At 32.8% G+C, this 27,742-nt stretch overlaps 1 protein-coding gene across 2 annotated transcripts; it reads right to left on the reverse strand.

Annotated features, from left to right (window-relative positions):
• LOC130640767 (alsin-like) lies at positions 1-27,741 on the reverse strand. Of its 2 annotated transcripts, none has more exons than XM_057447310.1 (32): positions 26,720-27,741; positions 25,333-25,972; positions 23,299-23,395; positions 22,695-22,772; positions 22,496-22,608; positions 22,180-22,348; positions 21,413-21,471; positions 20,212-20,327; positions 19,760-19,949; positions 18,124-18,189; positions 17,960-18,014; positions 16,899-16,991; positions 16,403-16,534; positions 15,989-16,117; positions 15,674-15,747; positions 15,438-15,504; positions 14,052-14,116; positions 13,422-13,565; positions 12,631-12,696; positions 11,672-11,773; positions 11,087-11,251; positions 10,430-10,541; positions 9,966-10,043; positions 3,953-4,101; positions 3,395-3,662; positions 2,818-2,975; positions 1,857-2,105; positions 1,612-1,654; positions 1,391-1,516; positions 1,017-1,105; positions 812-908; positions 1-645 (listed from the first exon to the last, which is right to left on the reverse strand). In XM_057447310.1, the coding sequence occupies exons 1-32, from the start codon at positions 27,702-27,704 to the stop codon at positions 604-606; spliced, it is 5,016 nt and encodes a 1,671-aa protein (XP_057303293.1). In that variant the 5' UTR covers positions 27,705-27,741; the 3' UTR covers positions 1-603. The 2 variants fall into 2 exon arrangements, with proteins under 2 accessions (XP_057303293.1, XP_057303292.1); XM_057447309.1 differs by having other exon boundaries at positions 17,960-18,017.
• Position 27,742: the final 1 nt, after the last annotated feature.

Raw genomic sequence — 27,742 nt, forward strand, 5'->3', positions numbered from 1 at the left:
TGATCTTTAAACAATTTCAAATTATCTGATCGGTTAAATAATTTGCAATTTTTGTACAATAGTAAAACAACCTTTTTTTCGTCAGTGTGACCACTACACAACACCAAAAAAAATGCTAACTCTTATAAATTACTCTGTACAAAATAGTCACAAAAAAAAAATAAAAAAATCTCTATGCACAAAAATATTTCATCCAAATAATATTTTATTCTTTTAATTTCCTCCGATTCTTTTTAAACTCGTGATGTCACACATCAAACAAAGACACCGTGTTCGAAAGAGCTCAAAATTCACTTTGGGTTTTAAGTCCTAAGTACATAAAATTTATAGATTCATGGGGTTTCAGGCTAGATTATGATAGTTGATTGACAGGACTATTACCCACGAGCTTTTCTGTGAGACATGGTTTAGATGTAGTTGATAAGAAGTGTACATTATATTCAGTATATAAAACATATTCGTCCAAAATACGGATTATTTCACCACAGATCACGTCTTTACTTGAGAATACGAGTTTGACAAGGTGTTCTTCAAACTTTTATTTATCTCGACCACGGCATTTTAGTACTTTAATATTCTCGGTCACGTACACTTGATACTTTGCTAATCTCGGTCACGTTCGTTTTGTATTTGGAAGTAGCATGCCTAACAATAAAAATGATGAAAATAGCAAAACTCGTTCAAACATTTTTTATCCTGCTATCCTGCTATCAGCGTTATAGCAGGCGTTGGCCCATGGAATTTACCTGTCGCTGCTTTCCCGGTTTTGTCTCCCATGAGGAAAGTTAGATATTATAGTATAGATACTTACACTTAAAGTGGTGACCATGTGTCCAGCTTCTCCGACCAGCACAGATTGGTCGGCTAAATCTTCAATAAACTGTATTTCTGATCCAAGGTGTGGCACTCTAACAGATAGAGGTATCAGTAAGCACTTCGAAAGAGGCAACGAATGAAGTTAAAGACAAACAGAAGGTTCGCAGTACGTTGTGAGCTGTTAATAAAATAAAAATCACCTTGCTCTGATGACGATATATTGAAATAATGGAAATAAGTCATCCATGGCTAGCACGTGGCGTACGCCGACATAATGATTCTCAATCTCCTGTATAAAGTAAGCAAAAAACATATAAAAAAGTATAAAGTTTATAAATCGGAAAATTATGGCTAAAATTCAAGTAGCAACAACAGAAACAAAAGTAGGGAAACAGAACTAATTCATGCGATATTGCCGTTAGACGGTGTTAAACTAAAATGGTGCCGTGTTTACATGAGATTTTACGCATCCAACTTCTACACCAATTATCGGCTTTATGAAGTCGTGTCTCCTCAGGGTTCGTCTTATTAAGAATTTACTGTAAATCTATACAGGAATTACGATTGTTTTCACCTTATGTATCATGGCGAATGTCTTCCTGATCACCTCAATCTTCCCCATAGGACTGTACGTTGTACTTATATCTTCCAACAGTTCGATCGCTGTTATGTATGGGCGTTTATCGTGTGATGCTACAAGCTATGAACATAAAGAATTCTTAGCACTGGGAGAAGCCCACACAAACTTTATATAGTTTAAATGTCTCACTAACAATGATATATATGACAAAATACCTCTGTCGATGACAACTGATCATCAGGAAGCAACCAAAAAGTTCTAAAAGCGTGGAATGTATCATATATCTATATCTTAATACTTTATATGTCTGCCTGTTAAGAAAAATGGTAACCACAGTATTAAAACACACAAAATGCAGTAAATAAAAGACCAAGAACCCGTGGATTTATTCACGGGCCCCTGACTAGTCTGACAATAATTTCTCAAGACTCGATAGTTCAAACTTCAAAAAGTGTCCTACCTCTTCACTCCTAAGAAAGATAATAAAGCGATATCGCCTCGCTTATTCAAGTAGTATAGTTTTTCCGTATATATAGCATCGGTCTTCTCCGTGAGTAAGGCATACAGTGTAAACAGAGGCGGGTACAATCGAGGTAACAATAAAGGATGAAGTAGCGACATGCTGTTTATCGGTGTTTCCACGACACCATCAACTGTTTCATTCGACAGTAAAACGAATTCTTCATCGTGTAAATCAGGGAAAAGAACTCTAAAATATATAAACACACAAACGTTTTCAATCGTGGTTTGTTGTTATCAAGAAGTGGAGGTAAGCAGAAACTCAAATATTTACGTTTAAATTAAACCTTCTTCGATTTGCTTTTTTCATCGGCGTTCACAATTCAGGTATGCAGGGGAATATCTATATTTTAATGCCCGTATACGTCTGGCCGTCCGCCTGTCTGTCACGAAAAATGGTAGCTTAGCTGCGACGGGCGAACCCGCGGATTTTTCCACGGGCTAACAACGACTAGTATTTCTGGAATTGTTGATGTTTGTAAACACTTTTTATGGCAACTCTCTACGTTGTGAATTCTAATGTGCTTCTCAGCAAATTAAAAAATAGTGGGATATGCTTATCTAATTAGGCATGAATTCAAAATCTGGATTAGAAATTTATCTAATTATCGCTTTCTGTTGTATACTTTAAAAAAATTAGCAGTTTTAAAAACTGTTCGGACAACCTAGTACTTAGTATCCTATATATCGGTTTCTTGTTTAAAAAACGTTTACCAATTGTCTTTCTTTATACAGCCTCGATTCTGCTATAACTACATACAGCAATTTTTTTGTTGTTGAGAAAGATAAAATTCTTTTTAATATATGCCTTTACAAATTTACTTTCTCAAGTTAGCCAGAAATACAAAGAGTTAAAAACATTAAACTTATCAACGGCCAACTTGAATAAAAATAAAACAAACCTAAGAACATTGAACAGTCTTGTCACATACGACTTTGCTTCAGCAACAGCGTGTGGCAGCAACCTTCTATGGGCACCCACACCCACGTACGTCGCTCTGTATACATCAACCAAACCTTCAACTAAAACGTTGAGAGGGTGGCCAGCAGTATCGAGTGCCTACAAGAAAATGTTGTTACTGTAATCTTTAAACAGTTCGTCTTATTTTACTGAGAGTTTTTCAGGATGGGAAGCTAACCACATTATACATTAAGTTGGTAATATTTCTGTGTTTCCGAGGACTGTATTTGCTAGCCATTTTAAAAATTCCAATGTAGATTGAAAATATTTTGAAAAGTGTTTCAGGCTTCAGAGGCAAAATTTTTCCTGACTGTAAATAAATTTATTATTTTCTGGACACCAGAAGTATTTTAATTAATTTCTTTCGACAGACATTAAAAATTTCCCGATTACCCTTAAAAATTGTACCGAAATTTCCTTATTTTTACTGATCGGGCTTAAAGCTTCCTAATTTGCTAACATCCCAGCCAAATGACCATGGCAAGGTTTTTATGACAATCAACCATGTTCATACGCACCTGAGAAAGATATTCTTGCAAAGCTTTAAAGTTATTTGCAAGTTGGATATGATCTTTAAAGTTTGTCTTTCGTACGAAATCGATATCAAATCGCGTTGATACACGCCGTGATCTCATCGATCCTGCTGCTTTCAGTACAGCGTTCGTCACATTCTTCCATGCTCGTTCAGCCTCGGTTTCAAGCTCATCTCCACAGCCTAACACAGCCAAGCATTCTTGGAATAAAGATTTCCATTTTGCGTCAGCATCAATGGTAAAATCTGTTGTTCTGATTGGTAATAAAAAATAAAAACGATACAAAAATTTACGTTTTTAAATTTTTTGTTGAACCCATAAGTACAACCTTACTTTTACTGAATTTCATCTTTTTTCTGGGAAGATTCGCTTAAGCGAATAGCATTCTTTAAGTCCCCCTCCCCTCTCAATTAAGCGTTCATGTCAAAGATTTAATAATTTAATAAGCTCCCAGGGCTTTTGTTTGGATCATTACAGTATTGATTTTAAAAAACATCCTGTGGTTCTCTGCTAATCTAAGACAACTTCCCGTGCCCCACTTACCCAAGCTGATTTCCACGTGAATTATCCGAGTTATCATGCACCATTGGATTTATAAACTTCGAAAACACGGCGTTTACTTTTATACTCTCGCCCCAGTTTCCATAAAAAGTGCCATCGATGTAGTCTCCATTTGGTAAAGTCAATATGCCCTAAAAATTAAAAAAATATCATTATTTTTTAAAGGAGTTAAACTTCTTTTAACTTCGTGTACGACACTAATAGTCCAGGGATGTTAGCCCAATTTTCCACTTTGAAAGGTAAAAATTCTCCTTAGGGTTTTTGAGCCCGTCCGCCCGCCCTTCCCCTCCATGCAAAAGTTTCGAAAGTTCTTTCAAAACGTTGCTTTCGGTACTGTAGAGAGTTATAGTTCGTTAAATGCTGAAAAACGGCCTAAATTGACCTTTTTTCATGGCAAATCGTAATACAGAAAGCTTTGGAAAACCACACCATTTTTCAAAAACACCTTTTTTTCCTTTACAAATAATTGTAAATTAAAAAATGGCAGAAAAACAATCACGGGTAAAAAAAGTTGATTTCGGGGAAAAAAAAGTACAGTGATTTGGCGAAGTGATTTTGCTTAGCCAATAAAAAACCCTGCACGTCCTTTACTTGAACGACAGATGTGAAGAATTTCATGTGTAGTTGATTTTTATCTTCTTAGGCAAGTAGGAAGAGAATGAGTCAGCGGTGTGTTATTTACATCAGTGACGTAATTAAATAGACATGCGCGACAGACAGATATGCCCACGTCATTTTTTTTCGTCCCACTGATTTAATTATTACCTTGGTTGGACATAAAAACATTAAAAAGCTGCAAAACGATGGCGCATAGAGGAAAGTTTACAAAATGAAATGATATTTTCAATGTAATTTTGAACTTTTAATAAGCAACCGAGTTGCTAACGTCTGAAGGTAAGGTTTGGTTTAAAACTAAGCAACTACCAAGCAACTGAACAAGCTGGAAATTTAAAAAATGTCCAACTATCGAGGCTTAATCTGGATAAGCTAAGTAGCAACATGCGAAAGAGTTGTTTAAAAGAAATCTGTTTCTAATAAACAATAACCTTTAAGCACAAAAAAAATTCAAGCTGAAATTTTGTAAACATTAAAAATATTTTGCTTCGCAATTTCTTAGCTCTTCCTAGTTGAAATTCTGTTCTTAGCAACAAGGGGAGAGTTGTGGAAGTTGCTTAGAACAAGAAAAACGTATATTGGATGACTAAAAACTGCGTATTCACAAAGCGATAGACAAATTAGATCGTAGTTTCAGATTAGAGTCGCGTTTCCAGTTTGTGCCGCGTCTGAAACCGGAAATATTTTATAGATATTGACCACTAATTAGCGTCCTTTTTTGACAATCACCGAATGCAAATGAGATATGCTCCCTTCTCCTTAGTTTTTGCCAAATGTTTTATTATATATCAGGTATTACTATACTCTGACGGTTAAATTGAAAAAAAATATATGAAAGGAAAAGAAAGTTACATAAAATCAACCAAGATTTCATTTTCGGGCAATCGAGGTCAATTTTTAAAGACTTCCACTGATGAGTAGGAACCGGCCGTACAAGAACTTTTTATGTCACTAAAATATGGCCCTATAACTGCTGTTTCAACGGCCCTGTTTTTACGGATATTTCTATCTTTTTGAAGGTTAAAAAAGTTGTGGTTATATTTTAAAGTGAACGTGTAGAGTTTCTGGAGATAATCGCAAAAAAAATTGGCAAAACAAGTAACAATTTTTTTTTTAAGATCGGTTATTTTTCTGCCTATTTTATCCTCGTGTAATTATTACGTGTATATTGTACAATATCATAATATATAATATTCAAAACAACAAAGAAACAAAGAACAATACTATAATTTAATGCAACTTCTTATACAAAAAATATGCTTTATCGTACATTCTCTTAATAGCATCTCCATAGAAAACGCTTTATTTTCTTTGTATGGCCTCTATTTTGTTGAAATAAAAAAAATTAAAAAGATTTTAATCTCGAGTGACACAAATACATAAGTAATTACTTCATTAGGTAGTCACACTTGATTGGAAATATTTGCTAATTCTATGTTCTTATGACACTGTTCTGCCGTGTAGAACACAACTACACCATTTTGTTTTCGTTTATCAACATATGACCTGTGTATGGGTTTCGCGCTCATTTCAACACGTATATTGACGAAAAGATTGCACTGAAATTTAGTGGAGCATTGATTGATTTATTTGCATATTTATTTATGATTTTTCAAAAAATGTCAGTCTCTCAACAAAATGGCGACCAGGTGTTGTGGCCAGCAAACAAGCAGACTTCCGTTGCGAAAAAAGAAACGAAGAAGCCAAAATCTGAGAAACAAAAGAAGAAATTTACATACGATAACGAACGAGTATTCCAAACGGCGTTGAAATATTACAACTCGCGATGGCAAAAGCAGGCTAAAAAAAACAAAAAGCAACCCGACCCAAACAAGCAAGAGATTTATGTCGAAAAGATTGGCATGAATATAACCCAATCGAGTGGGATCGACTGTAAGCGATGTGGCGACAATTTGACTGGCATGAAGTATTTCGTCAACAAGAATAAACCAGAAGATGTGCTGTGTCAAGGTTGTTTAGGGCGTAAGCTTAAGAAAGAAGTCGGTATAGACGAGGAGAGGATACTGGAAGAGATGAAATGGCTACAGGAAAAAGATTTGCTACCAGAGCACATGGTGAATCCTAAAAATCAATGGACCTTCGAATAATAAAAACTATCAAAGATTAAATAATTATTTATAGTATGTGCTTTCAAATATAGTTCGCTGCGCTTGCTTTTCGTATACTAGACAAACGCGAGTTTCTTCTAATGTTTACAAGTCAATTTTTGGTTGCTAAGCAACACACCAGATAAAAACCATGTCGATACTTGATAAATAAACACACAACAAGTGTTGCCATGCCTCACTAGATTTACTTTAATTGGATTAGAGATGTGTATCTTTGATTTCTTCTTCCTTGTTGTTTTATACGTACTCCACCTGACAGCTTTTTTACTATTTATAATCAGGCCAGGATAGTATTATCGCAATACCTCTCCACGACAACAAAAAATTACCTTCTTAGCACAAAATTCTATATATTGTCTCTGGCTTGCTGTTTGTCTGTCTTTGCGAGTAGCGACAGATGGATTTCCCGCCATGGGCTTGGAATAACAATTTTAAATTCTTGTAAGACGGGCCCATATTATAATTAAAGAAGTTTTTGTCAGAATTTTAGGCAGGAAAGACATTATTAGTCTTTCTTTTTTTCAGAATACCAACCCGTTTAAAAGTAATACCTCCATTTTTTTGTTTTCTCGAGCACTAATAACTAATTAGAAATAAATGCTAACTTTATTTGTATCTTTTTGTTCATTGTTATATTAAAAGAAACTTTTTTGTTAGTGTAAACAATTTTACAAGATTTTAGGAGGAATTTATATTTTTTAGTTATTTATGAGAGTCTTCATTTTTTTAAGGTTATTTAAATTTTAGATGTGGTCGCTCTAATGAGAGAGACATATGAACTGGAAGTATGGTAAACAAGACTTTGTGGTTCGTTGCATTACCATTTTTCAAGGTGGTTTTTCTTAAAGTATTTTGATAGGATGGAAGCATGTCTGATGCTTGCACGAGTCATCTGCTCATTTAATCTCTAACCATATTTTACTTACTGCACATACAAATTCAGTTTTGTTGAATTCAGTCAAATGATTTATGTCACAGCTTGTCCTGAAAATATGAAATTCGTTGCTGAATTTTATCTCCAACAATTTTAGTCCATAATACCTAGTTGTCACTATTCCTGATTATTTTGCTCCAAAATCACTTTAAATTTGAAATTTTATTGGCACCCTATAAAAATATTAAAATCACATAAGTTAGCTCACGGTAACTCGAACACCTGATAACTCGAGCTTTCTTTATCTCGAATCATATTCTCGGGGCTCTTGAACTTTCTTTAATACTTTCTTACGATCCATTTTTCGTCCCCCCTGAGGCTAACATCTTCGGATAACTCGAACTTTTTGATCCAGAAAAAAAATCAAATAGATTTTATATTTTTTTAGTTTTTATTAACTCTTGATGTAATATAGACAGATAATGTTGTCCAGTTTACAAGGGACTTGCATGGCTTTTCATAGCCAAGATTTCACCTTTTCCCGCTAACTGTTGCTCTTGAAAAATTCATTTAAGACTAAATTACACTGAACGGGAGCTTCGTTTAACTTGAGCATCCATTAAATCGAAGTTGCTTGCAGGTTCGAGTTACTGGAAGTTGACTGCAGTTTTAGCTTATTGCGTTCCAGTGTGCAAAAGTTGAAGACTTTGTATAAGAAGAAGAACTACTTTGCTCATCACTAACATACTGCCTGGAAGTAAGTGGGATTTCGGTCCTCGGTCCCCAGAACTGGGAGCGGCAGACGAACTCACTACACTACGTGTGTATACATAGGTTAATTTTTATCATAGCACATCCGTATCTTCTCAACAGAAAATGTTTCAGCCTGATCGGACCTCCGATAATGATGGGCGAGTATAATCCGTGTAAGTCATATTGAAAAAGAACTACTTTGCTCAACACTAATATGATAAAAATTCACATATCAAGAATTTGGATTTCTTTACGTCATATTCATGGAAACCCATAGCAAGAACATGCAAAAATTCTTTCTTTCTTTGGTAGCAAAGTTACTGCACTAAGAAGATTTAAGATTTAAAGCTTTGAGTTTTTGCAAGAAGGATTGGTAAATTAAATCTTACTAAGGGGAGAATGAGGTAATTTTAATGACGAATTATCCCTTTATCTTATTTCCCAGATTTTCTTTATTATCGAGGCAAACTAAACAATTCAGATTGATAAACACTTTGTTTGACGATAGATATTTAGGAGGTGATGAACAGAACGAGAAACAGCATTGAGTGGTAAAAATAGAACAATATTAATGATTTAAAAAATATCTACGCGAAAACTTTTGGCGACGCAAATTTCCAGTACATAATACACGTGCTTACTTTTGCGCGAAATTTTGACACGCCCGAATTTTTGAAGTGTAACTCCTAGCGCAATGCTGAACTCCTGTGCATAAAAAAACTGTCCACATACAATACTTTCTTAAAAGATTCCCAATCAAGGTACGAGTCAGAGGTACTTAGAAAATGCTTATAAACATTCTCTTTCAATATTGCAAAAAGAAGATATTTGTTAAAAAGGGTTGCCTCCAAAAGTTAACAAAATTTTTCCTGATTAGTTTATTTCTTTATATCTTGATTCTCTGCAAAATTTTACTTGATCCCCCTAAAACGTCACCTCGAGAAAAATGATAAACCTCCGAAAATACGAACAAAATATGTTCATAACAAGAAATTGGAAAAACCAAACAAGGTCATAACACTGGTATTTTAAAAAGCAGATTGTATTTACGACGGTCCAAGTATGTGAAAAGTTTACTTAGTTAGACTTCTTAATTTATGACTTGTCATACTCAACCTCTGTATCAGACAGAGGTTAGATATAAAGAATACAATTAATTGGTATCGATATCGATAGCCGTCATTATGCCGTACACTCATTTAAGCCCGCGCTTCCTGTCATCCTTACATAACCACTGGAAAATTATAATAGAAATCGTTTAACACCGCCTTGTATTAACACCGCGACATCAAAATTAATGCTGATAAAAGACTCAAGTAATATGGACCATTAGGTCAACGGTCGTAACCGGTTGCGTAAATAAAACATGAAAATACCAATAACAAAAAAAAAAAAAAAACTGACAAGAAAATGAAGATTTCAGATATAATATACACTTGATATAACGCAAAAAACGTATTAAAAACAACAGTTCGTTATTTGTTCGTTATTGTCGCTATTGTAGATGTGTTTTACAAGTCACAGGGAGGAGGGATAGTAATTAGTTTGTGAAATTGAGGTTTTTGTCATATCGGTAGTTCACTCTTTGAAAATTGTTAAGATTAAAGAAAACGAGCTAACAAACCTTTCCACTCAGCAGCATATCAGCTGTGAATTCACCTTCATAACATGTATCATCCTCGCTTAACAGGATACCTTTACCCTAGAAATATAGAACGAATAACGGTTACTGAAATAGTGTGATGAACAAGAGATTTTCTGATAAAATTATTGTGCTCTAGACATGAAAATATCTAACCAATTGTATATATATAGAGTACGAAACCGCATGTTTGACTTCCAAGTTTTGTTGCAAAATGGATTCGAAACTGTTTTAGTCTAGCACCAGAAAAGAAAAGCAAAAAATAAGTAAACTTTCACACAGAGAAAGATGGTGAATGAACTGTTCCCATTTAAGGATAAGAAGTAAATCGTTAAAATTTACAAGAAGTCGATTTTAAAAGAACTTAAAGGAAGTCGATTGGTAAAGAACTTAAAGCGAGTCGATCTTAAAAGAACTTGAGGCAAGTCAATTTTGAAAGAACTTACAGCAAGTCGATTTTGGAAGAACTTTCCCTCATAATAAACACCATCAACTGTAACCACAACTCCATAACCTTGTCTTTGATCGTTTGACCACATTCCCATGTACTTTTCTCCTCTAATAAAAATTATAATTATGTAGCCAAGCAGCACACAAATTTAACAGCATCTTGTGTAGGAAAAACTCATCAGAGAAATTTCTTTAGACGTGAAATTTCGTTTTTATGATTCGACTCGGCAATCCACAATTTCACGTGGGCAAAAACGTGGGCAAAAACGTGGGCAAAACCGGCGACATGAACTTTTATTTCGGTGTCTAACATCAGAAAATTGCCTTTATATTCAAGCTTTTCTTTTCCAAGCCAGCTTGTGCACATTTAAACTACTTTAACTCTATTTAGGAGAATAAGCAAAATACTCAGCAACCACTTTATGATCTGTATGAATTCTTGCATGTAAGGAATACTCTTTATCGCTTTTCTATCTGCACTTTCTATATATTTAGGATAGATTCAAGCAATTGAAGGATTTTATAAATTGCGAATAAAAATTCGCCTTGGCAAAATTTTGTGGACGGGAACTTGTATTTATACATTCACCGTGCATCGGTTTAAATTTAACAGGCTGCTATGTTACTGAATCGGGTACGTACAAAATATTTACCTGACAATATAGTCCAGAACACCGTAACCAGATTTCATGTCATTAGCCCAGTCTCCAATATATATTGTATCCAGGCTAGTTTTGTTTTGCGAGGACTTTAAAGTACCATGACCATGCCGCATGTCGTCTTTAAAGTTGCCAACATATTCATCACCCAGACCATAACTATAAAATGGAGCTTTCGTGAAAGTTTTAATCTACCCAGATCGATCATCTTATATTCTTACTTGGCAGAACACTTATCCTTTTTCTTTTTTTAAAAAGTTAACTAATGCAGAAGTCTTGCTTGTTTAGAATTTTATGAAACTTAAAATTTGTTAAACGTGCTCATATTAATATTTAAGATTTAAGTGTATGGTCATTTGCAAAAACAAAATATATAACTTAGAAGAAATAAGGTGATTTTCAAAAAGGAACATGTGATAAACATTAGAGTCGAAATAGATAAAAATAAGCATATTGTAAGTATCTATTATTCCTGTAAATGATAAGCATATTATAAGATTGAAGCAAATTCACCTGATGTGCTTATTAAAAAAGTATACGACTCAATGTACAAAATAACAATAACAAACTTTGTCTTACCGCATGGTTCCATGGCCACACATATGACCTTCAAACCACTCTCCATCGTATGTCTTTTCAAAACTACCAGTACTACTTTTTGGCCAAAACATTTGACCATAGCTAGATATGTAAAAGTGAAACACAATCACAATTTGTCTGTGATCAAGATAACTACTCCAATATTACTTATGAAGAACATGAAACATTCAGCGTTTGAGTGTATGAGAGTGTTAGAATACAACTAATTCCCTGTAGGTTGAAAAACTTCAGTAAAATGGACCGATATAGCCTAATACTGCATAAGTCCCACTGCGAAAATAAACTAACTCCATGGAATATAAGCTAAGATAAAAAATCTGAAAACACGATGAAGCCTCCCTAAAAAAGTCTCATTCGAATAAACGCATTAACTCTCAACCCATTAAAACGACCAAAATCACGATTTTTAGGTTGTAACTTTTGTATTAAAATTGAAAAGGTGCTATGAGTGATTAAAAACGCTGACAATGTATAAATAGGTTCTATAATCCTTAATTTTTTAATTCTATAAAGAATGACACCCCACGTTAAGTAAACCCTCTTCAGATAAACACCCAAGAATTTCATGGGATTGGTGCATTAGGTACACAAAATTACAATTTATTTCAGAATTTTTAAGACATGTTTTACTGATTTTATTAAAATTAGGTGAGAGGACAGCGGTAGGTGGTTTCAGAAGCACTATTTCTCCATATGTATAGGTCAGGTAGATAGCATTTAAGATTTGTTAGCTACATTGGTCTGCATTATAAAATAATCCACGTCAGGGCCTATGAAGACCTCAAAATTGAGTTAAAAAGGGTCATCGTGGCGTTAACTTGAGAATTGTAGCTCTTATTTTTAATGCAGGGAAAATTATACCACATTGCTGATCAAATCACATAATTTAAGTAGTGCGTAAAAAATATGCAAACAATTTTCACAAAGAAAAAGCTTACCCATGGAATTGGCCTTTCACAAATTCACCTTCATAGCACGAGCCGTCGCTCCAAGACATTTTTCCTCTAAAAAACAAGATTACCTAAATTATCGGGTTTCGGATAACAACTTTGAAAAGTTGTAGTAGACAGTAATCGGCAGATCAAAATAACAGAAACAGGATATAAATAAATTTCTCAACAACAACAGGTGCTATGTTATGAATAAATAAATATAGCTCTTCCAGGTAGAGCAACAGGACACAACGGTTAATTAATCTATACTAATGCAACAATATTCATTGTTTCTCAAAGCGTCTTTTAACTGCAGTAGAATCTAAACAACATCTGCACCAGAGCACTTCTGCTTGGCATGCTTTACTCTCTATGGGCTTCCATTAGCACGCCTTACTAACACACTAGAAGTTACTACTACATAGCTACAACCTCCGATCCCCATGGTCATCTCTCTACGACTGATCTTTTTTCATAATGGCTTATCACAACTTTGTAAACTCTATAAACCCTACCGCTAACAAGATTGCAGTGACCAATTTCAACAATAACATGTTCTTAATTTAGTTGACAAAACTCCAGTGCCATGATTATTGCTACTTACGTGACTTATATAGACGCATGTCATTGTTTAAATGAGTTAGGAAAACGACGCCCTACTCCTGTTTTTTATGCAGCATAGTACCAATCTCTCCGAGTGGCCTGCCACAAACATGAACAACAAATTGGTCCTAATAGATACTACAAAAGAACAAGATTGCGTGTCATAATACAATGTTTTAGTGATTTTTTCTTACCTTCCATGAGGTACTCCTGCCATCCACATTCCTTTATATGATGCAGTTTTAAATATTGGATGATTTACGTAAGTATACGAAGCTTCACGCGCAACTGCTGCTTTCAATAAACCTGAAGATGCATTTACTGAACCGACATCCAAACTAGGGAAAATTAAAAAAGGTATTACTTTAAATGTTCATTGTGCATTTTCTACAACTCTAGTCATGTTTGTGAAATGTTGTGACTGTTTTTCCACTATTTCTTGAAAGTGCAAACAAGCATCAACATTGGCCAGTATTCTGCAGCTGGTAAGCTGTGAAAGAATTATTCTTTCAGGGGTGCAGGCTAAGTAAACAACATTGAAAATGGAGTAGAATTAAGGAATGATCCTCTTGATGGGCGGTAGATGTATGACAATTTAGGAAAGGAAAAAATCAGTAACGTTTAAGATTGTGAAACCTTAATCCTAAGTGAACTGAGAAGTTGACAAGCATGGATTGCACGACACTTAGATAGAAATGGCTTTCTTAACTTCATATAGTTACAATTTTCAAAATGTCGCCCTATTCCCCACTAACTTATGTCTGTGTTGTATCTCGAAAACATAGTGAAAATGAGACAGGATGACAAAATTGTACAATAATTACCTATGCGATGAGCACGCCGATAAACACGATGCTATAGCTTGATTTAACTCTGTTAACCATACAACCTAAAAGTGGGAAAACATTAAAATGGTCTTGTAGAAGATTTTATACATTAAATTAGATTTGTAAGACATTTCAGATAACCCTTTGCAAAAAGGAAATAATTTTGTGAAATTAGTGGAAAGTCGATGTAACCTTATAGAACTTCATGAAAATATCAGACCAATTCTAGTGTTCTCTAATTTTGGTTCCTTTGGATGATTATATTTTAATTTGTTAATAAAGTTTTCTGCTACACATAAAACAATATTTTGCCCTCTGCAGTTTATTTCGTAGTATATTTTTAATGTTAAAAAGGTAAAAATTACACTTGATCTGGAATTTGGAAATGTAAGACTGTTAGGTCCAAACTTTCATGTAAAAAATTGAAGAATGCTTTAACAATAATCTAACCAAAAATATGGGTTATAATAATTACTAGCCGGTGGCCTGTCCTTATTTACCGCATTTTGTTTGTCTTGCTAATTGCGGTACCATTTTGAGGCACAAACAGACAGACAACTATTATTATTAAAGAGAAAGATGATGGAAAAGATCCATTGTCACAGGAGACAAGGTTGGGTTACATTTATAGTATCATGCTATGCTAAGCCACAAAATGCTTGTGGTGAAGTACAGTAATGGTAATCACAGTTATAAGTCCTCAAAAAATGCCTAATTGGCAAAAATATATTTTTACTGTTGGTTTATGGTTAATGCTGAATATTATGACATTTTTTTTTGTTTTTCAAAACTAGAAGTATGCTCACATTGTTACAACATACAACTAATAGAGATGCATAACATAAAGCTTAGATACATTAAAACTTGGTATACATTTGGCATTAATTTGCATTAAGCAGAGGTGGTAATGGGAGTAACATTTTAACATCCAATGCACACACACTGTATTTCAAATATTTGATTTGATATCTGAAGGTGATTTAACCCAAACACACATTTCTATGAAAAAAATTAGCAAACATTTTTTTTTTCAAATGGCAAACAAAAAAAGTTTATCTATTCGGAATTATTGTATTAATTCTTGCACAAGATGGTGATAATCTCCATATTGGCCTTGTTTTGCAAAGAAGATCATAGATTCAAAAATTTCATTTTTTTCAAAATGTCATAATTCACATAAAATCCTCACAAAATTATCTCATTGATGTTATTACACACATTTCATCAATGAAAAGAGTTAAATAACTGCTAATTTTAATTTTAATGGACCCGCCATCATGGTAAATACGGAATGTGCTTAACTCTGTGCTCAGGAAATTTAACAAAATTTACGCCAGATGGAAACCAACCCTTTGCAGAATTAATTCATAGATAAGGACGAACCTTTCCAGCAGGTGTACCAGCAGATAAAACAAAAGATTCTTCAGGAGTTGTAATTTTAATTGCATTTCTAAACGAAATCTTTTTGGTCAAAAACTGATTACTAAGAATGGACAATGCAATCTAAGTTTTATATAAACTACCAAACTAAATACCAGAACCAACAGTATGAATTAACTTTTTTACTTCAGTTGCTTTCTACAAACAAAGTTGTAAAGAAGTGAGGTTCAATCACTTACTGAGTATGATCTGTGTCAGAAGCAGAATCAGCCCATAACGTAACCAATGGAAAAACTTGAAATGTTCTAGTAAACTAAAGAAAATATGAAATGTTCTAGGAAACTAAAGAAAACATACTAAATACATCTCCATAATATTTTGTAAATAAATGACCGGTCATGCTAAAAGTTGTGTACTTGCGGACAATGAGCTATAAAAGTTGCAGCAAAAATGTCAATACATAACGAACGGTCTAACTAAGATTAATCTTTGTGTTAGCATAACTGCACAGATAGAAGTCAAGCAGCAATGACTTAAAAGTAGACATCACATACCTGTACATGAACAAAAACATCATTACAAAGGATGTAAGAATGACTGGATAAGCGAGATGCTCTTGATAAACTCAATGGATCGTATTTACTTGACTTTAAAACTCTTCTCTGTGGATCCTTCAGTGCTTCCTAAAAAAAATGTCAGATAACATGAGATTATTTTTTGAGTTATTTGTCAGTTGGAGTATGTGCAGCATCTTAATTATCAAACGAGAACAGTAGAATTTCTTCCCGTGAGTTGTAAAGTCTTGTTTACATCACTATAGCATGCCTATAACATCTAAATAATTTATCTATTTCTCATTTATAAATGAAAACATAGAAAAATATACAATATTGTATTTTAAAATGGTCTCAAAAAAAGCAAGATTCTCTGTTTTATTTTTAACAAAATAATCAATAACCTTGACTTACCGAAATTTTAGCATGGCACTCATGCCAGTATTTGCTTGTTGAAGCAGCTAAAACCATGCGCTTCATGTTGACATCTGAAAATTGTAACCATCTTGTTATAACCTCTTTTAAATGCTCTGATTCTGTTTTACTCTAAAAAAAAATTTGCTTTAACCCCACGTACTAGCCTTAGCATTCATCAATTTGTTTAAAAAACATAATAATTTTTAAGTCCAAATAACTAACATTTTCAAGCCCAACCCTAAAAACTTACTTCATTCCAGACAATTATAGTTAAAATCTCACTTTTTTCTTAAGATGGGTCCACCAAGTTTAAAAAAAGTTTTTGTAAAAAAAAATTGAATTAACTGACATAGTGAGCCATTCTTATTTTACCCATTTATCACATGATTATTCAAATATATATTCGCCTCAAAAAATATCAACATGCTCTTAGAAAATCTCACATAAAAACCCAGTTGAGATTGCAACAAACAAGTGTTGACAAAGATAGTACCTGACAATGTCCAGATATTCTCTTTGCAATGTCACAATAAACATGAGATCGCATTAACGGTGCTTTTAACAAACTCTCGAATGTGGCTTGTGACTAAAAATAAAGATAGTTTCAAATTAACATAATGTGACATAATAAAATAGAAAAAAAAATAATACATTTTACATATTTCTCTTGCTTAACTCTGCTAATGCTTGGAAATTAACAGAGTTTATTTGGCATTTATTTAATTATTATTAAAACATTAGAATTTGTGTAGGATTAAAGCATGATTTAGGCCATTAGCACCCCCCAGATTTGTACAGACGTAAAATAATCTGTTGTTATTCATTTTTAGGTAAAAATTGGTTATGGAAATATAGTAGAAAATTCTTTCTGGAAATTTAGATCCAGTTATAAAACATTAAAAAAATTAGGAAAATGAAACTATGTGGCAAATTTCCATGAAAAGTTGTTAAGAAGTTTTAAATAAACATCCTGTAGGCACTTAAGCAGGCTGTTTAAGTCTATGTAGGCACTGCAAATATTTTAAAATTCTTCATAAGTATGCATGTTTTTTTTATATAAGCATAACGTCAAGCTCAGGGTTAGTGAAAAAATAAGCACATTACAAGCATAACTGTGAGCTCTTGTTGTTTGTGTTTTAAGTAAAAACAGTTAAAAATGTGAAACTTTGTTCTTTATTTTGGAGAACGGTAACGAAATAAGCATATTCCTAGCATAATTTGAGCATCTTTTGTAATTAATGCTAAGCATACCTGAGCCTGATTTCAAAAATTCATATGCTAATAAAAATAATTATCCATTTTCAGCATAATATATAATAAAAATTGTAAATAGTTTATAAAATAGTTCACATACAAACTGTATTATTTATATGTTATTATTATTATTATTATTACAAGTCTTCAACCCGTGAAAAAAATCCACAGTGTTATCCGTCCTTTATATATAGCATTTTGTGTTTCCCTAACAGACAGATGCACAAAGAGACAGACAGACAGACAGACAGACAACAGCTATTATTATAGAGATTAGAATATAAAGATAACAAAACTTACAAGAGATAAATTTTTTTCTAGGTCACTCATTACATCCTTTAGTTTGCTGATGATACTACTAAAAATACATTTTTTGTTAATCATACAAAAGTTATATCATTCACAATTCCGAATTTGATTACAAAAAAAGGATTTCTGGATGCTGAATAAGAATGAAGGTTTACCTAGTTTGTTTATTGCAAGCCATCATATGACCAACAGCTACAGCATCACAGTAGCATTGAGAGTATCTAAAAAATTATGTACACTAACTTCAGTCTATGTAATTCAGTATTTCGAAGAGTCAGAAAATAATAGCTGTCACAATTTCCACACTTATCAAAACAAAACAGAAGTTTTGTAACCCAATTACGCAAAATTCGCTGATGCAGTTTTAACAGAACACATTGGCAAACTCACTACCATGTCAGCAATTTATGTTTTCACAATTTTATAGTCAAGTGTTTAGCATTCTTACTTAAAACCTTGTATTTAACATACGGTTGTTTTAATTTTAGCGTTATGTTTGTGAAATGGAAGTTTTTATGTCTTTTGCTACCCCCAAATTAAAATAAACTCAGAAAGAAATAAACCAGCTATGTAAAGGCTTTTTAAATACTGTTAATGATTTTATTTTATTTATCATTGAAAATTATTATATCTTTAACGTTCGATAAAATGCAGTTTAACCCTATTCGGTCCGGGGTTTTTCGAACATACTATGACCGGGGGGGGCGGATTCCGCCCCCCCCTCAATAACTTTTCATAGGGTTGTTCAAATTGAATCAAACTTGGCACACTTATAGTACGTTATAAAAGGAACAAAATGGCGCCAAAAAAAATTGGCTTGCGTCAGCACATTTTCTGTGACGTCATCAAAAGCTTGAAAATTGTTAAAAATGCTACTATCTGCTTAAAATATAATTACTTTTGTTCTAGAGCGAATTTTTACATTCTGTTTAAAGTTTCTGAAAGCTAAATAAAAGTTATTTAACATATCTTCCGGTTTTTACATGGATCGGATGAAAAATTGCCAAAAATTGCCCGAAAATCCGTTTTTTTCCGATTTTTGGGTAAAATCCGACAAAATCGGGAAATCGGATTAGTCACGTGTTCAAATTATTGCAAATGATTCTTCTTGATGAAACAAAGTTATGTTGCAAGTTTCAAGTTCTAAGGATAATCCTAACAGGAGTTATTATATTTTCCCCATTATAAGGATTTCATAGAGATTTTTAGGGGTAGTTTCGAGTAATGGCCAATATCAAAGCCTCTGAAAGGTATGGGACCTAAAAAATTAGCAAGCAGTTGTCTAATAGATAAATGTTGAAACTCAGTAAGTATCATAGCCATATAACAAACCAATCAGGAGTTATTAAAAAAAAACCGTCAGGGGGGGCGGAATCCGCCCCCCCCCCCCCCCCCCCCCCCCCCGGACCGAATAGGGTTAAATGCAAACATCTGACACAGAAAAATGAGCAAAAAGTGTTCACCATGATTTAATTTTACCAGAAAAACAATTTTTTTTTCTTCGTTAATATATTTTCGACATCTTGGACAATCTAAGCAATCTCAAAGGCAAGTAATTGCCAGCAATCTTGATCTTAAATTTTCAAATAAATTCTATGATTATTAGAAAACTTTTATGGACACTGAATGTAGTGATAATATTTATTAGATTATAGATTACAGCAAACGAAGGGAACATGTAACAAAAATACACAGAAACAACTTTATGAATTATAAGTTCATACAAAAATGTTAGACTAGAATTTCTGTCATTAAAAAGGAGGCAAGTCTTTAAACATAAAAAATACACACCTATCATAGACTCCTCTAAAACTATCTGAAAACAAGTATGAAAATAATTCCTGTGATCGTAAACTATGTCGTACAACTTCGGTTAAATGTGCAAGTTCGGTGTTAATTCCATTCAATAAGTCTACAAAACTATCAATTAATGGTATCATAGCCTCGCCACCAGGTAGCTTTGTTATACTTAACCAAGCATCTATAAAAAGAAATCTTTGATTATTGCATAGCAAATTTTTTGTCATTGCACAAGTTACAGAGCACATAATTTCTAGCTCTAGTAATAATTCCAAAATCTTTATGTCAATTTTGTTATTTAAAATGTTAAATGCGAAAAAGTTTAGATGTTAATAATTTTGGACACAAGGTTTGTCCAAAATGAATTTGTGTATAGCTTATTCGATTTTGTGTCATTATTTAGAAGAAATGGCAGACTAATGCTGCTTTCAAATTAAAAATACCTGTCTGAATAAGAGGTTCAATCACAGCTTTTTGAATGATTGTAAGTTGTTGTTGAAATAATCTTTCACCACGAGCAAACTTGTAAATGGGCTCGAGTGTACTACCACTTCCAAATCTAAAAGGGAATTATTTTTGTACTTTTGTAATTACATAATAATCTATAAGAGGGAGGGGGTAAACAATTGAATTAATCGAATTCAATTTGCTGTTATTTCAATAGATTGCATTATACAAAGTTTGTATGTTTCCGGCACATTTGGACTTATTGATTTTGTTTTTTAAAAAAGTTAGTTGCTTCAACTTTTATCAATTAAATTGAAGATTGTCAACCAATTGTTTGAACATAAACACGTAGTAAAATGCAGTAATTGATGAGCAACTGTAGGACATAAAACATCATTCAGGTTTACAAAAAATTGTTTAGTGACTGGATGTAGGACAAGGCTCTATGGAATGCTAAAGTTAAAAAATATAAAGACAGATATGAGAAGAAAAAAGCATGCAAAAGAATCGGTTCAAATTTAATATTATGGGTACAGTTTTTGTGCAAACTGCAGGCAACAACAACAACAACAGTTCACCGTTTACACTCTCTAATGACATTTGTATAAATGTTGCTGTCAATTTAAACAATAATAAAAAGAAATAACAAGGTTTTTTATATGACAAATATATATTTTCAACAAACTTTCCGTGGTAATGAACCACTTTCATAACATCAATATGTGCAAAGGCAAACATATGATACTTCTACCAAACAGTGTATGTTCAAGAATCACTATAGACTGTCCAGCGGTATAGTTTTTTACTTTCAAGTAAGTCAGAGATACCCAAATACTCTCCGGTACCAAATACGTATTCAAAAAAAAATCAAGTCAGGGGGGTTACAAATCCAAACTTTAAAATTATAAGTCTTTCTTAATAACAATTTTTAAGAACAATGACCAAAATATTACAAATCAAGTTTTGATTTTGTTTTTATTCTCAATATGACTTTAGCAAATTGAATTCATTGAATCTGTTATTAGTGCTTAAACCAGACAAACTAATAACCAATAACATCCTTAAAGAAGATAAGAATCTCCCCTTTTTTAATGTGCAGCTTAAATGCCTGCTCAAAAGATCACCCAGATCAAAATTAAATTTTTTTGATACCTCAGATTATATCTAAAAAATATAAAACCATCCGAGTACACGTACCTTTCAGTAATACATGCAAATGAAAAGTCATTTGATGCTAAGCACTTAACAACTTCATTCTAAAAAAAGAAATTAAGACTATCAATCCCAACTCTCATAATGAACACCACCACCACCCATAAAACTGTAAAAAATTAAAATTGTAAAGTTAGTAAAGTTCTCAATTTGTATTATTATTTGGATTGTTCTGTATTTTATATAATAAAAAAAATCACAGCACTTTATCCCTTAAGAAAAATATATTTTTAATCAAGTGTAACTCAAGTTATTTAATCAGTGCGCGTTTAGTTTCCTCGTTGGATATTTTACTGTGGCAAGTTGGTATGCTAATTTCTCATCATGTACTACATTAATCAATTTATCAATTCTACGTCAAAATTGTATATTTCATTGTTTAATAGAAGAAGTGTAAAACAAAAAAAAATATCAAATATAAAACCTTTATAATAACTCTCTGTTTAAAAAAACATCAGAGAAATCCTAAGTTTGTAAAACTCTTAATATTCAGTTAACGTAAATAAATCTTTTCCCCTAACTTTTTTAAGAAATCTTATTTATTGCATTTTAGCTAACAGTTTGATCTCTTTTATAGTGCGCAAAATTTTAAGGTTGAAAGGTGATAGAACTGATAGAGGGAGCATGAAGGTGATTTTTATAGAAGGTGTGGAAAGCGCAAGGTGGCTTAAAAAGAAGTGGTACCCTGTTTATGAACCGTGTATTTTAAAGAGTTATTACATCCATTTAATTATATTTAATTGTTGACGTACCTTATCAAAGTGCGTTAATTTCCGCAGCTGAATATCAATAAAATTGGGGGCACTAGATCCATCAGGACTTCGCTTTGATCGTCTTGACAATCTCCATCGACCTTCTGATTTCTTTTTATCAGCTGCTATTTTTATGATTGGATCAGAAACAGATCGTTCAACCTTTTGGCTACAACAAAAGATGAATTATTGTTTATTCTGACAGTCAAACATCAAAGTTTGGCAGTCAAAAAAAGCTTTATTTCAGAAACAAAAATCTTGAAAATACATATTTAAATAAAAATTAAGAAATTAGAAGTTTAACAACACCTTTTACCTTGCAATGTCACCAGAAAAGAAGACTTCGGTCTTTTTTCTTTCTATGTCACCAAGAAAAAGAGAGAAGTTTCTTCCAGCTGCAACATCCCAAACCCTTGATTCAGCTAAGACCTAATAACAGAGAAGAAATGTCATAAAAAATACTGTGGCTTTAAAACAGAATATAAAAATTTTAATATATATACATATATATTAACCTTCACTTTTTTTGGTGTGGGTATCACTGTTTTGTTCTGTGCAAGTTGACCAAACGTATTATCACCCCAACCATAAACCTAAATCAAAATGTTTTCCAAACATTCGAATAAATAGCAACAAAAGTGACTAAAAGGGGAACTGATAAGTTGTAGTTTTTAAATTTCAATACAATAAGTCCTTGTAAGAGATTCAATTTAAGAGTTTTGGGGCTCAAATACATATATTTATCTATATAAACCTTTTTTCCTCACATTAATACTATAAAATACAAAAAAAATACATAGCTTGTATAATATTTCAGATGAGATAGAAAGGTTAAATTTGCTAGCCTGATGTCTACCATTTTCCTTATTTATTTTTTAATTGAAATCACAAAGTATGAACATGTGCTAATTTTAATCAGATTTAATTTTACTTTTTTAAGGACAGATGGTATATAGTATATAGTCATTAGTATGAAATTCTCAAAAATTACTTATGCTGTAAGTTCAGACAAAGCAAAACTTATCTAGAGTGTCACATCAATATATTTTTAAAAAAATCTCAGGTTACTGCCCTCTGTTTAATTTTGTTAATTTTAGTAACATAACAGAGGTGATTTACCTGCCCATGTATATTAACAGCAAGTGTGTGATATGAACCAGCAGCTATATAAACTATTTGTTTACCAGACAGCTTTTTTATCACCATTGGCTCCAACCTAAACATTGGTTAGTGTTAAAACGTTATTTCAAGAATTATAAACGTTAAATATGGGCTGAAATAAGGATTGTTCTTATAACAGTATAATACACTATATTGTACAGCCTGTGAATACAAAGTGCTGAGAGTTGACACGATAGTGCTGATGTTTCCCAAAGACAAGGAACATTCTACTGACCTACAACAAATATTAGTTTTGAAAATATTAACACTTATCTGTTCAGTCATTTTTTTTTCACATTGCTCAGTTTTTAAAGTTGTATATAGTAAGCTCATGTAGTGTTCAAGAGCAAAATTAAAGTACAAAAAATATGACCCTTCTCCCTGTCCTTATTGTATACAATACACTATATTGTACAGCCCTGTGAATACAAAGTGCTGAGAGTTGGCACGATAGTGCTGATGTTTCCCAAAGACCAGTAAAATTCTACTGACCTACAAGGAATATCAATTTTGAAAATATTAACACTTATCTGTTCAGTCATTGTCATTGATGTCGTGAACAAGCGAGTTTATTCTACGTTTCGACACGAACCATTTTTGCACTTTTTCAAAAATGTTTACTTTCCGAACTGCGGGTAACCATATTTCTGGAAGTTGAAAGGAAGTACTATTGGTATGACTATTTCTGTCTACACTATTTATGGTTTCTTTTACTTTTCTTGCTGTACAACCAGACTCTCGGTCTATGATCTTTTTATTGTCCCAGTCAATAACATATATTCTCTTTAACTCTGGGGATTTAAATTAAAGTGTACCTCAACTGATATCTTTTACAGACGTGTTACTTTTCCTATTTATTGACAACCTAGATATTGTTTTCCTTAGAGCAGCAAAGTCAATTTTTCAAAGTCCGAAAATAACTCAAGAAGCTGATTCTATGTAACAGATTAAAATTGAGTAAAGTGGTTTTCCTTTGTTTACAACAAACAAAGTATTAACACTTTATTTGAAAAATGAAAAGCTTTTCATGTCAATAAATAAATACACTTCTTCTAAGAGTTTTTTTCAAAATTACAGGAAACTTTGTGTACCATACTACCTATGTGCAATATACGGACCATTTTAGCGGCAATAACAAATATTCTGGAGCAATTCGACAAAGCGAAATAATTTTCCACATCCTTTAAAACAAAGTCAGCAAAGTTGTAAAGAAGTTTTTTTAGCACACTGACCTTGGCACACATATAGGGAGGCATAAAAGCTATCTTGAAATCAATGTAGCTCTGCTTTCAGGTCTGCAATGTTGAATGCTGACATAAATTCACAGGGCTGTTGTATATTTTTTATAACATTATCAGAAGAACAACATCTAACAATAATCCCAAAATATTAAAATATTATATTTTTTATAAGAAACTTAAAGAAGTATCTAGTTCCAAAAGTTTCTTTTTTTTTAATCTTGAATAACCATGTTTTAAGTTCTAAATACTCTTTTTTGTTTCTTAATTCTTTTGTTCAAGCAATAGGTTTTTACTTTCCTGTAAATCAACAAAACATGAAATATAAAATAACTATAAACTAGTTGCCAATTTCTTACTTTTAAATTAGTCAAAACAATTCAGAACTAAATGTTTCTTATATTCTAAGCACTCTACATATAGGTTTCTTGTAGGTTTCTTATAACAAAACCTGAAGCAAGGCTATCAATAAGAAAATAACACCAGAGCAATGAATCCCTCGCTCAAGGTTACAATAATTTACACTGGGCGAGCAATCTGAATAAATAGAATAAGTTTATATCCGCATCTTTTATTACAAAATCTATGTGAGATGAATTTATATTGCCCAGCCGAACAAAATATTTGTGGAACTGGGGGAACAATTAATATCTCAGCTAGTTTCTCACTTCTCAGAATTGGGTGAGCGTTTGAGTGAGCAAAGGCAATTTAGGCCTGCTGAAGGTAGTCTTAACTAAAATAAAAAAAAACAAACCTCTCCATTACATCACCATGTCCTAACTGACCATAAGCATTTTCTCCCCAACTCCAGACTTCGGTTGACAAGACTGTTTCTAAGCTACCCATATTAGTTTCGTCTTCACTTTTTAAGCGGCCCAAACTTGGATCAGAGGCGATTACATCATCAGTTAAATTAAAACTATGTAAAGTCACTAGGCTGTCATTGTCTTGATTATTTTGTCCAAATAAAGATTTCTTGCCAAGAAAAAGTCCATCAGTTTCATCATTTAGGGAAACATCACTTGTGTTATTATTTTCAGCTTGTGAAATTGAAAATGTTGTTTCATTTATGTTATCGTCATTATTTATTAAAGACAATTCAGGTGTACAAAATTTTGTTAAGTCAGCTGTGTTAACTGAATCAGGTATTTTTGGTGTACTTGTCTCGTCATTATTACTTGAAACATTTCCTTCAGGGGATAGTCTCATATCAACAGCTGAATAATACTGTGAGGACACCATAGAGGGCACATCAGCAGAACTAGAAGAACTCTCATCACTATGCACAAAGGTTTTAGAAGTCCGTTTATGGTATGTTAAGTTCTCAAGTAGGAATGCATTTTTTAGACCTTTCTCTTTTATATGGTGAAGATCAATCTCTGAAGTGGATACAGCTAAAGAAAAAACTGTGTACACAAATATATAATATAAATATATTATTATTTACATGTAGGAAAAAACCCTTCTAAAAGCCTTAATAAGCAAAAAAATGAATGCCAAAAAAAAAAGAATGCAGAATTACTGATTTCAAATTTGCTTGGACTCCACTTTTTTAAATAATGATAAATCTTTTATACCTCTTAAACAAAACAGTAGACATCAGTGGTTGCTTATCAAACTCTTTATTTCCATAATTTCAATAAAACTGTGCCCATTATTAATTTTTTATTTTGCGTTTTACATAAGTCTCATTTACAAACTTTGATTTTATAATCTTTTCTTAATAAAATAAGGCTATCTAAGGTAATTTATAGTATATCAACCCTATTATTTAAAGAAACACATTTTCCTTTTGTTTACCTTTTATTTGTGTTTGATTTCATGTTGGTTTTAATCATTTAAGACATTTACTCACTAATTTTATTTTAGACCTAATTTATACCTGATTGGTTGAAATTGTTCAACAACAATTACGATAAGGACTGTATAAACATAATTTTTGAAAACACAGACATTCAATTTAAACAAATATTTAACTCAGCTGTGCCATACTATTACTTAACTCAAGTAGATAAAAGCAATGCATGCAATATCTGCTTTTAATTATTATGCACTTTTAAGCATGAAAAAATGTCATGCCAATAAAAAAGGGAATAAAATATTATGAATTGTATATGTATATTATTTGTTTGATAACGTACCTTTTCCCTCTTTTTTAGAATATGCTGCACCATGGGAATCTAACTCTGTATCAGAGTGTGAGCGATACATTTGTGAATCTTCACCACAGCTAAAAAATGTACTTTGCAGGAATGGGACTCTAGATGTATCTGCACTTCTTCTATTTTGAAGTTCTGAATAATATGTACTTGATATTGATGCAGTCCGGTAATCTGGACTTTGAATGTTAAATTGAGCATCTTCATCATCATCTTGAGTAACAACAACAGAATGGAATGAACCACACACAACCTTTACAGCTTTTTTATTACGCAAACCTCTAACGAGGGTTGGTACGGTGCATTCCTCTAATTTATTTCCATGGCCCATTCCCAAACCTTTCCCCCAAGACCAGAGTATACCCCTCGAATCAATGGTAATGGTAAAGAGTTCAGCACATGATACTTCCCTAATAGAGGTACTTAACTTGTTTTTGGAAGCTTGGTCAATAGTTAGACTTGCCTTACATAATGGTGGAAAATTTACTTTTGTTGGTGTTGTAAAAACTCCCTTTGCACCAAGACCACATTGCCCTGCTCTAGAATCTCCCCAACAAAGTAAAGTACCATCATAGCAGACTATTGCATTATGACGAGCTCCACATGACATATGTTTGACATCAATATCAGCAAACTGCTGAACCAAAGACAGCCCACTCCTTTTACTTCTATCACCCAGTCCAAGTTGGCCATAGTCATTAGAACCCTCGGAAAAAAGTTGCTTCTGTGCAGTCAAAACCAGGGCATGTTCACCTCCTAATGCAACTGCTGTTACATTTAAAAAAGAAAACAAAGAGCAAACATTTGGAACATCTTGCTCTAATCTAAACAAATGAGTGTTTGATCCCTGACAGGATGTTTCCAACTTATTCTTTATAAATATCTGCTTTTCTTGATTTGTAATTTCTCTTACAGATATTTCAACTGTCTCACTATCATCTGATGGGACCTCATTGACACTACTCATAATGGTACATATTACACATTCATTGTATACGTAAACCT

The sequence above is a fragment of the Hydractinia symbiolongicarpus genome, chromosome 4 (genome assembly GCF_029227915.1).
Source record: "Hydractinia symbiolongicarpus strain clone_291-10 chromosome 4, HSymV2.1, whole genome shotgun sequence".
In the NCBI taxonomy this organism is placed as follows: Eukaryota; Metazoa; Cnidaria; class Hydrozoa; order Anthoathecata; family Hydractiniidae; genus Hydractinia; species Hydractinia symbiolongicarpus.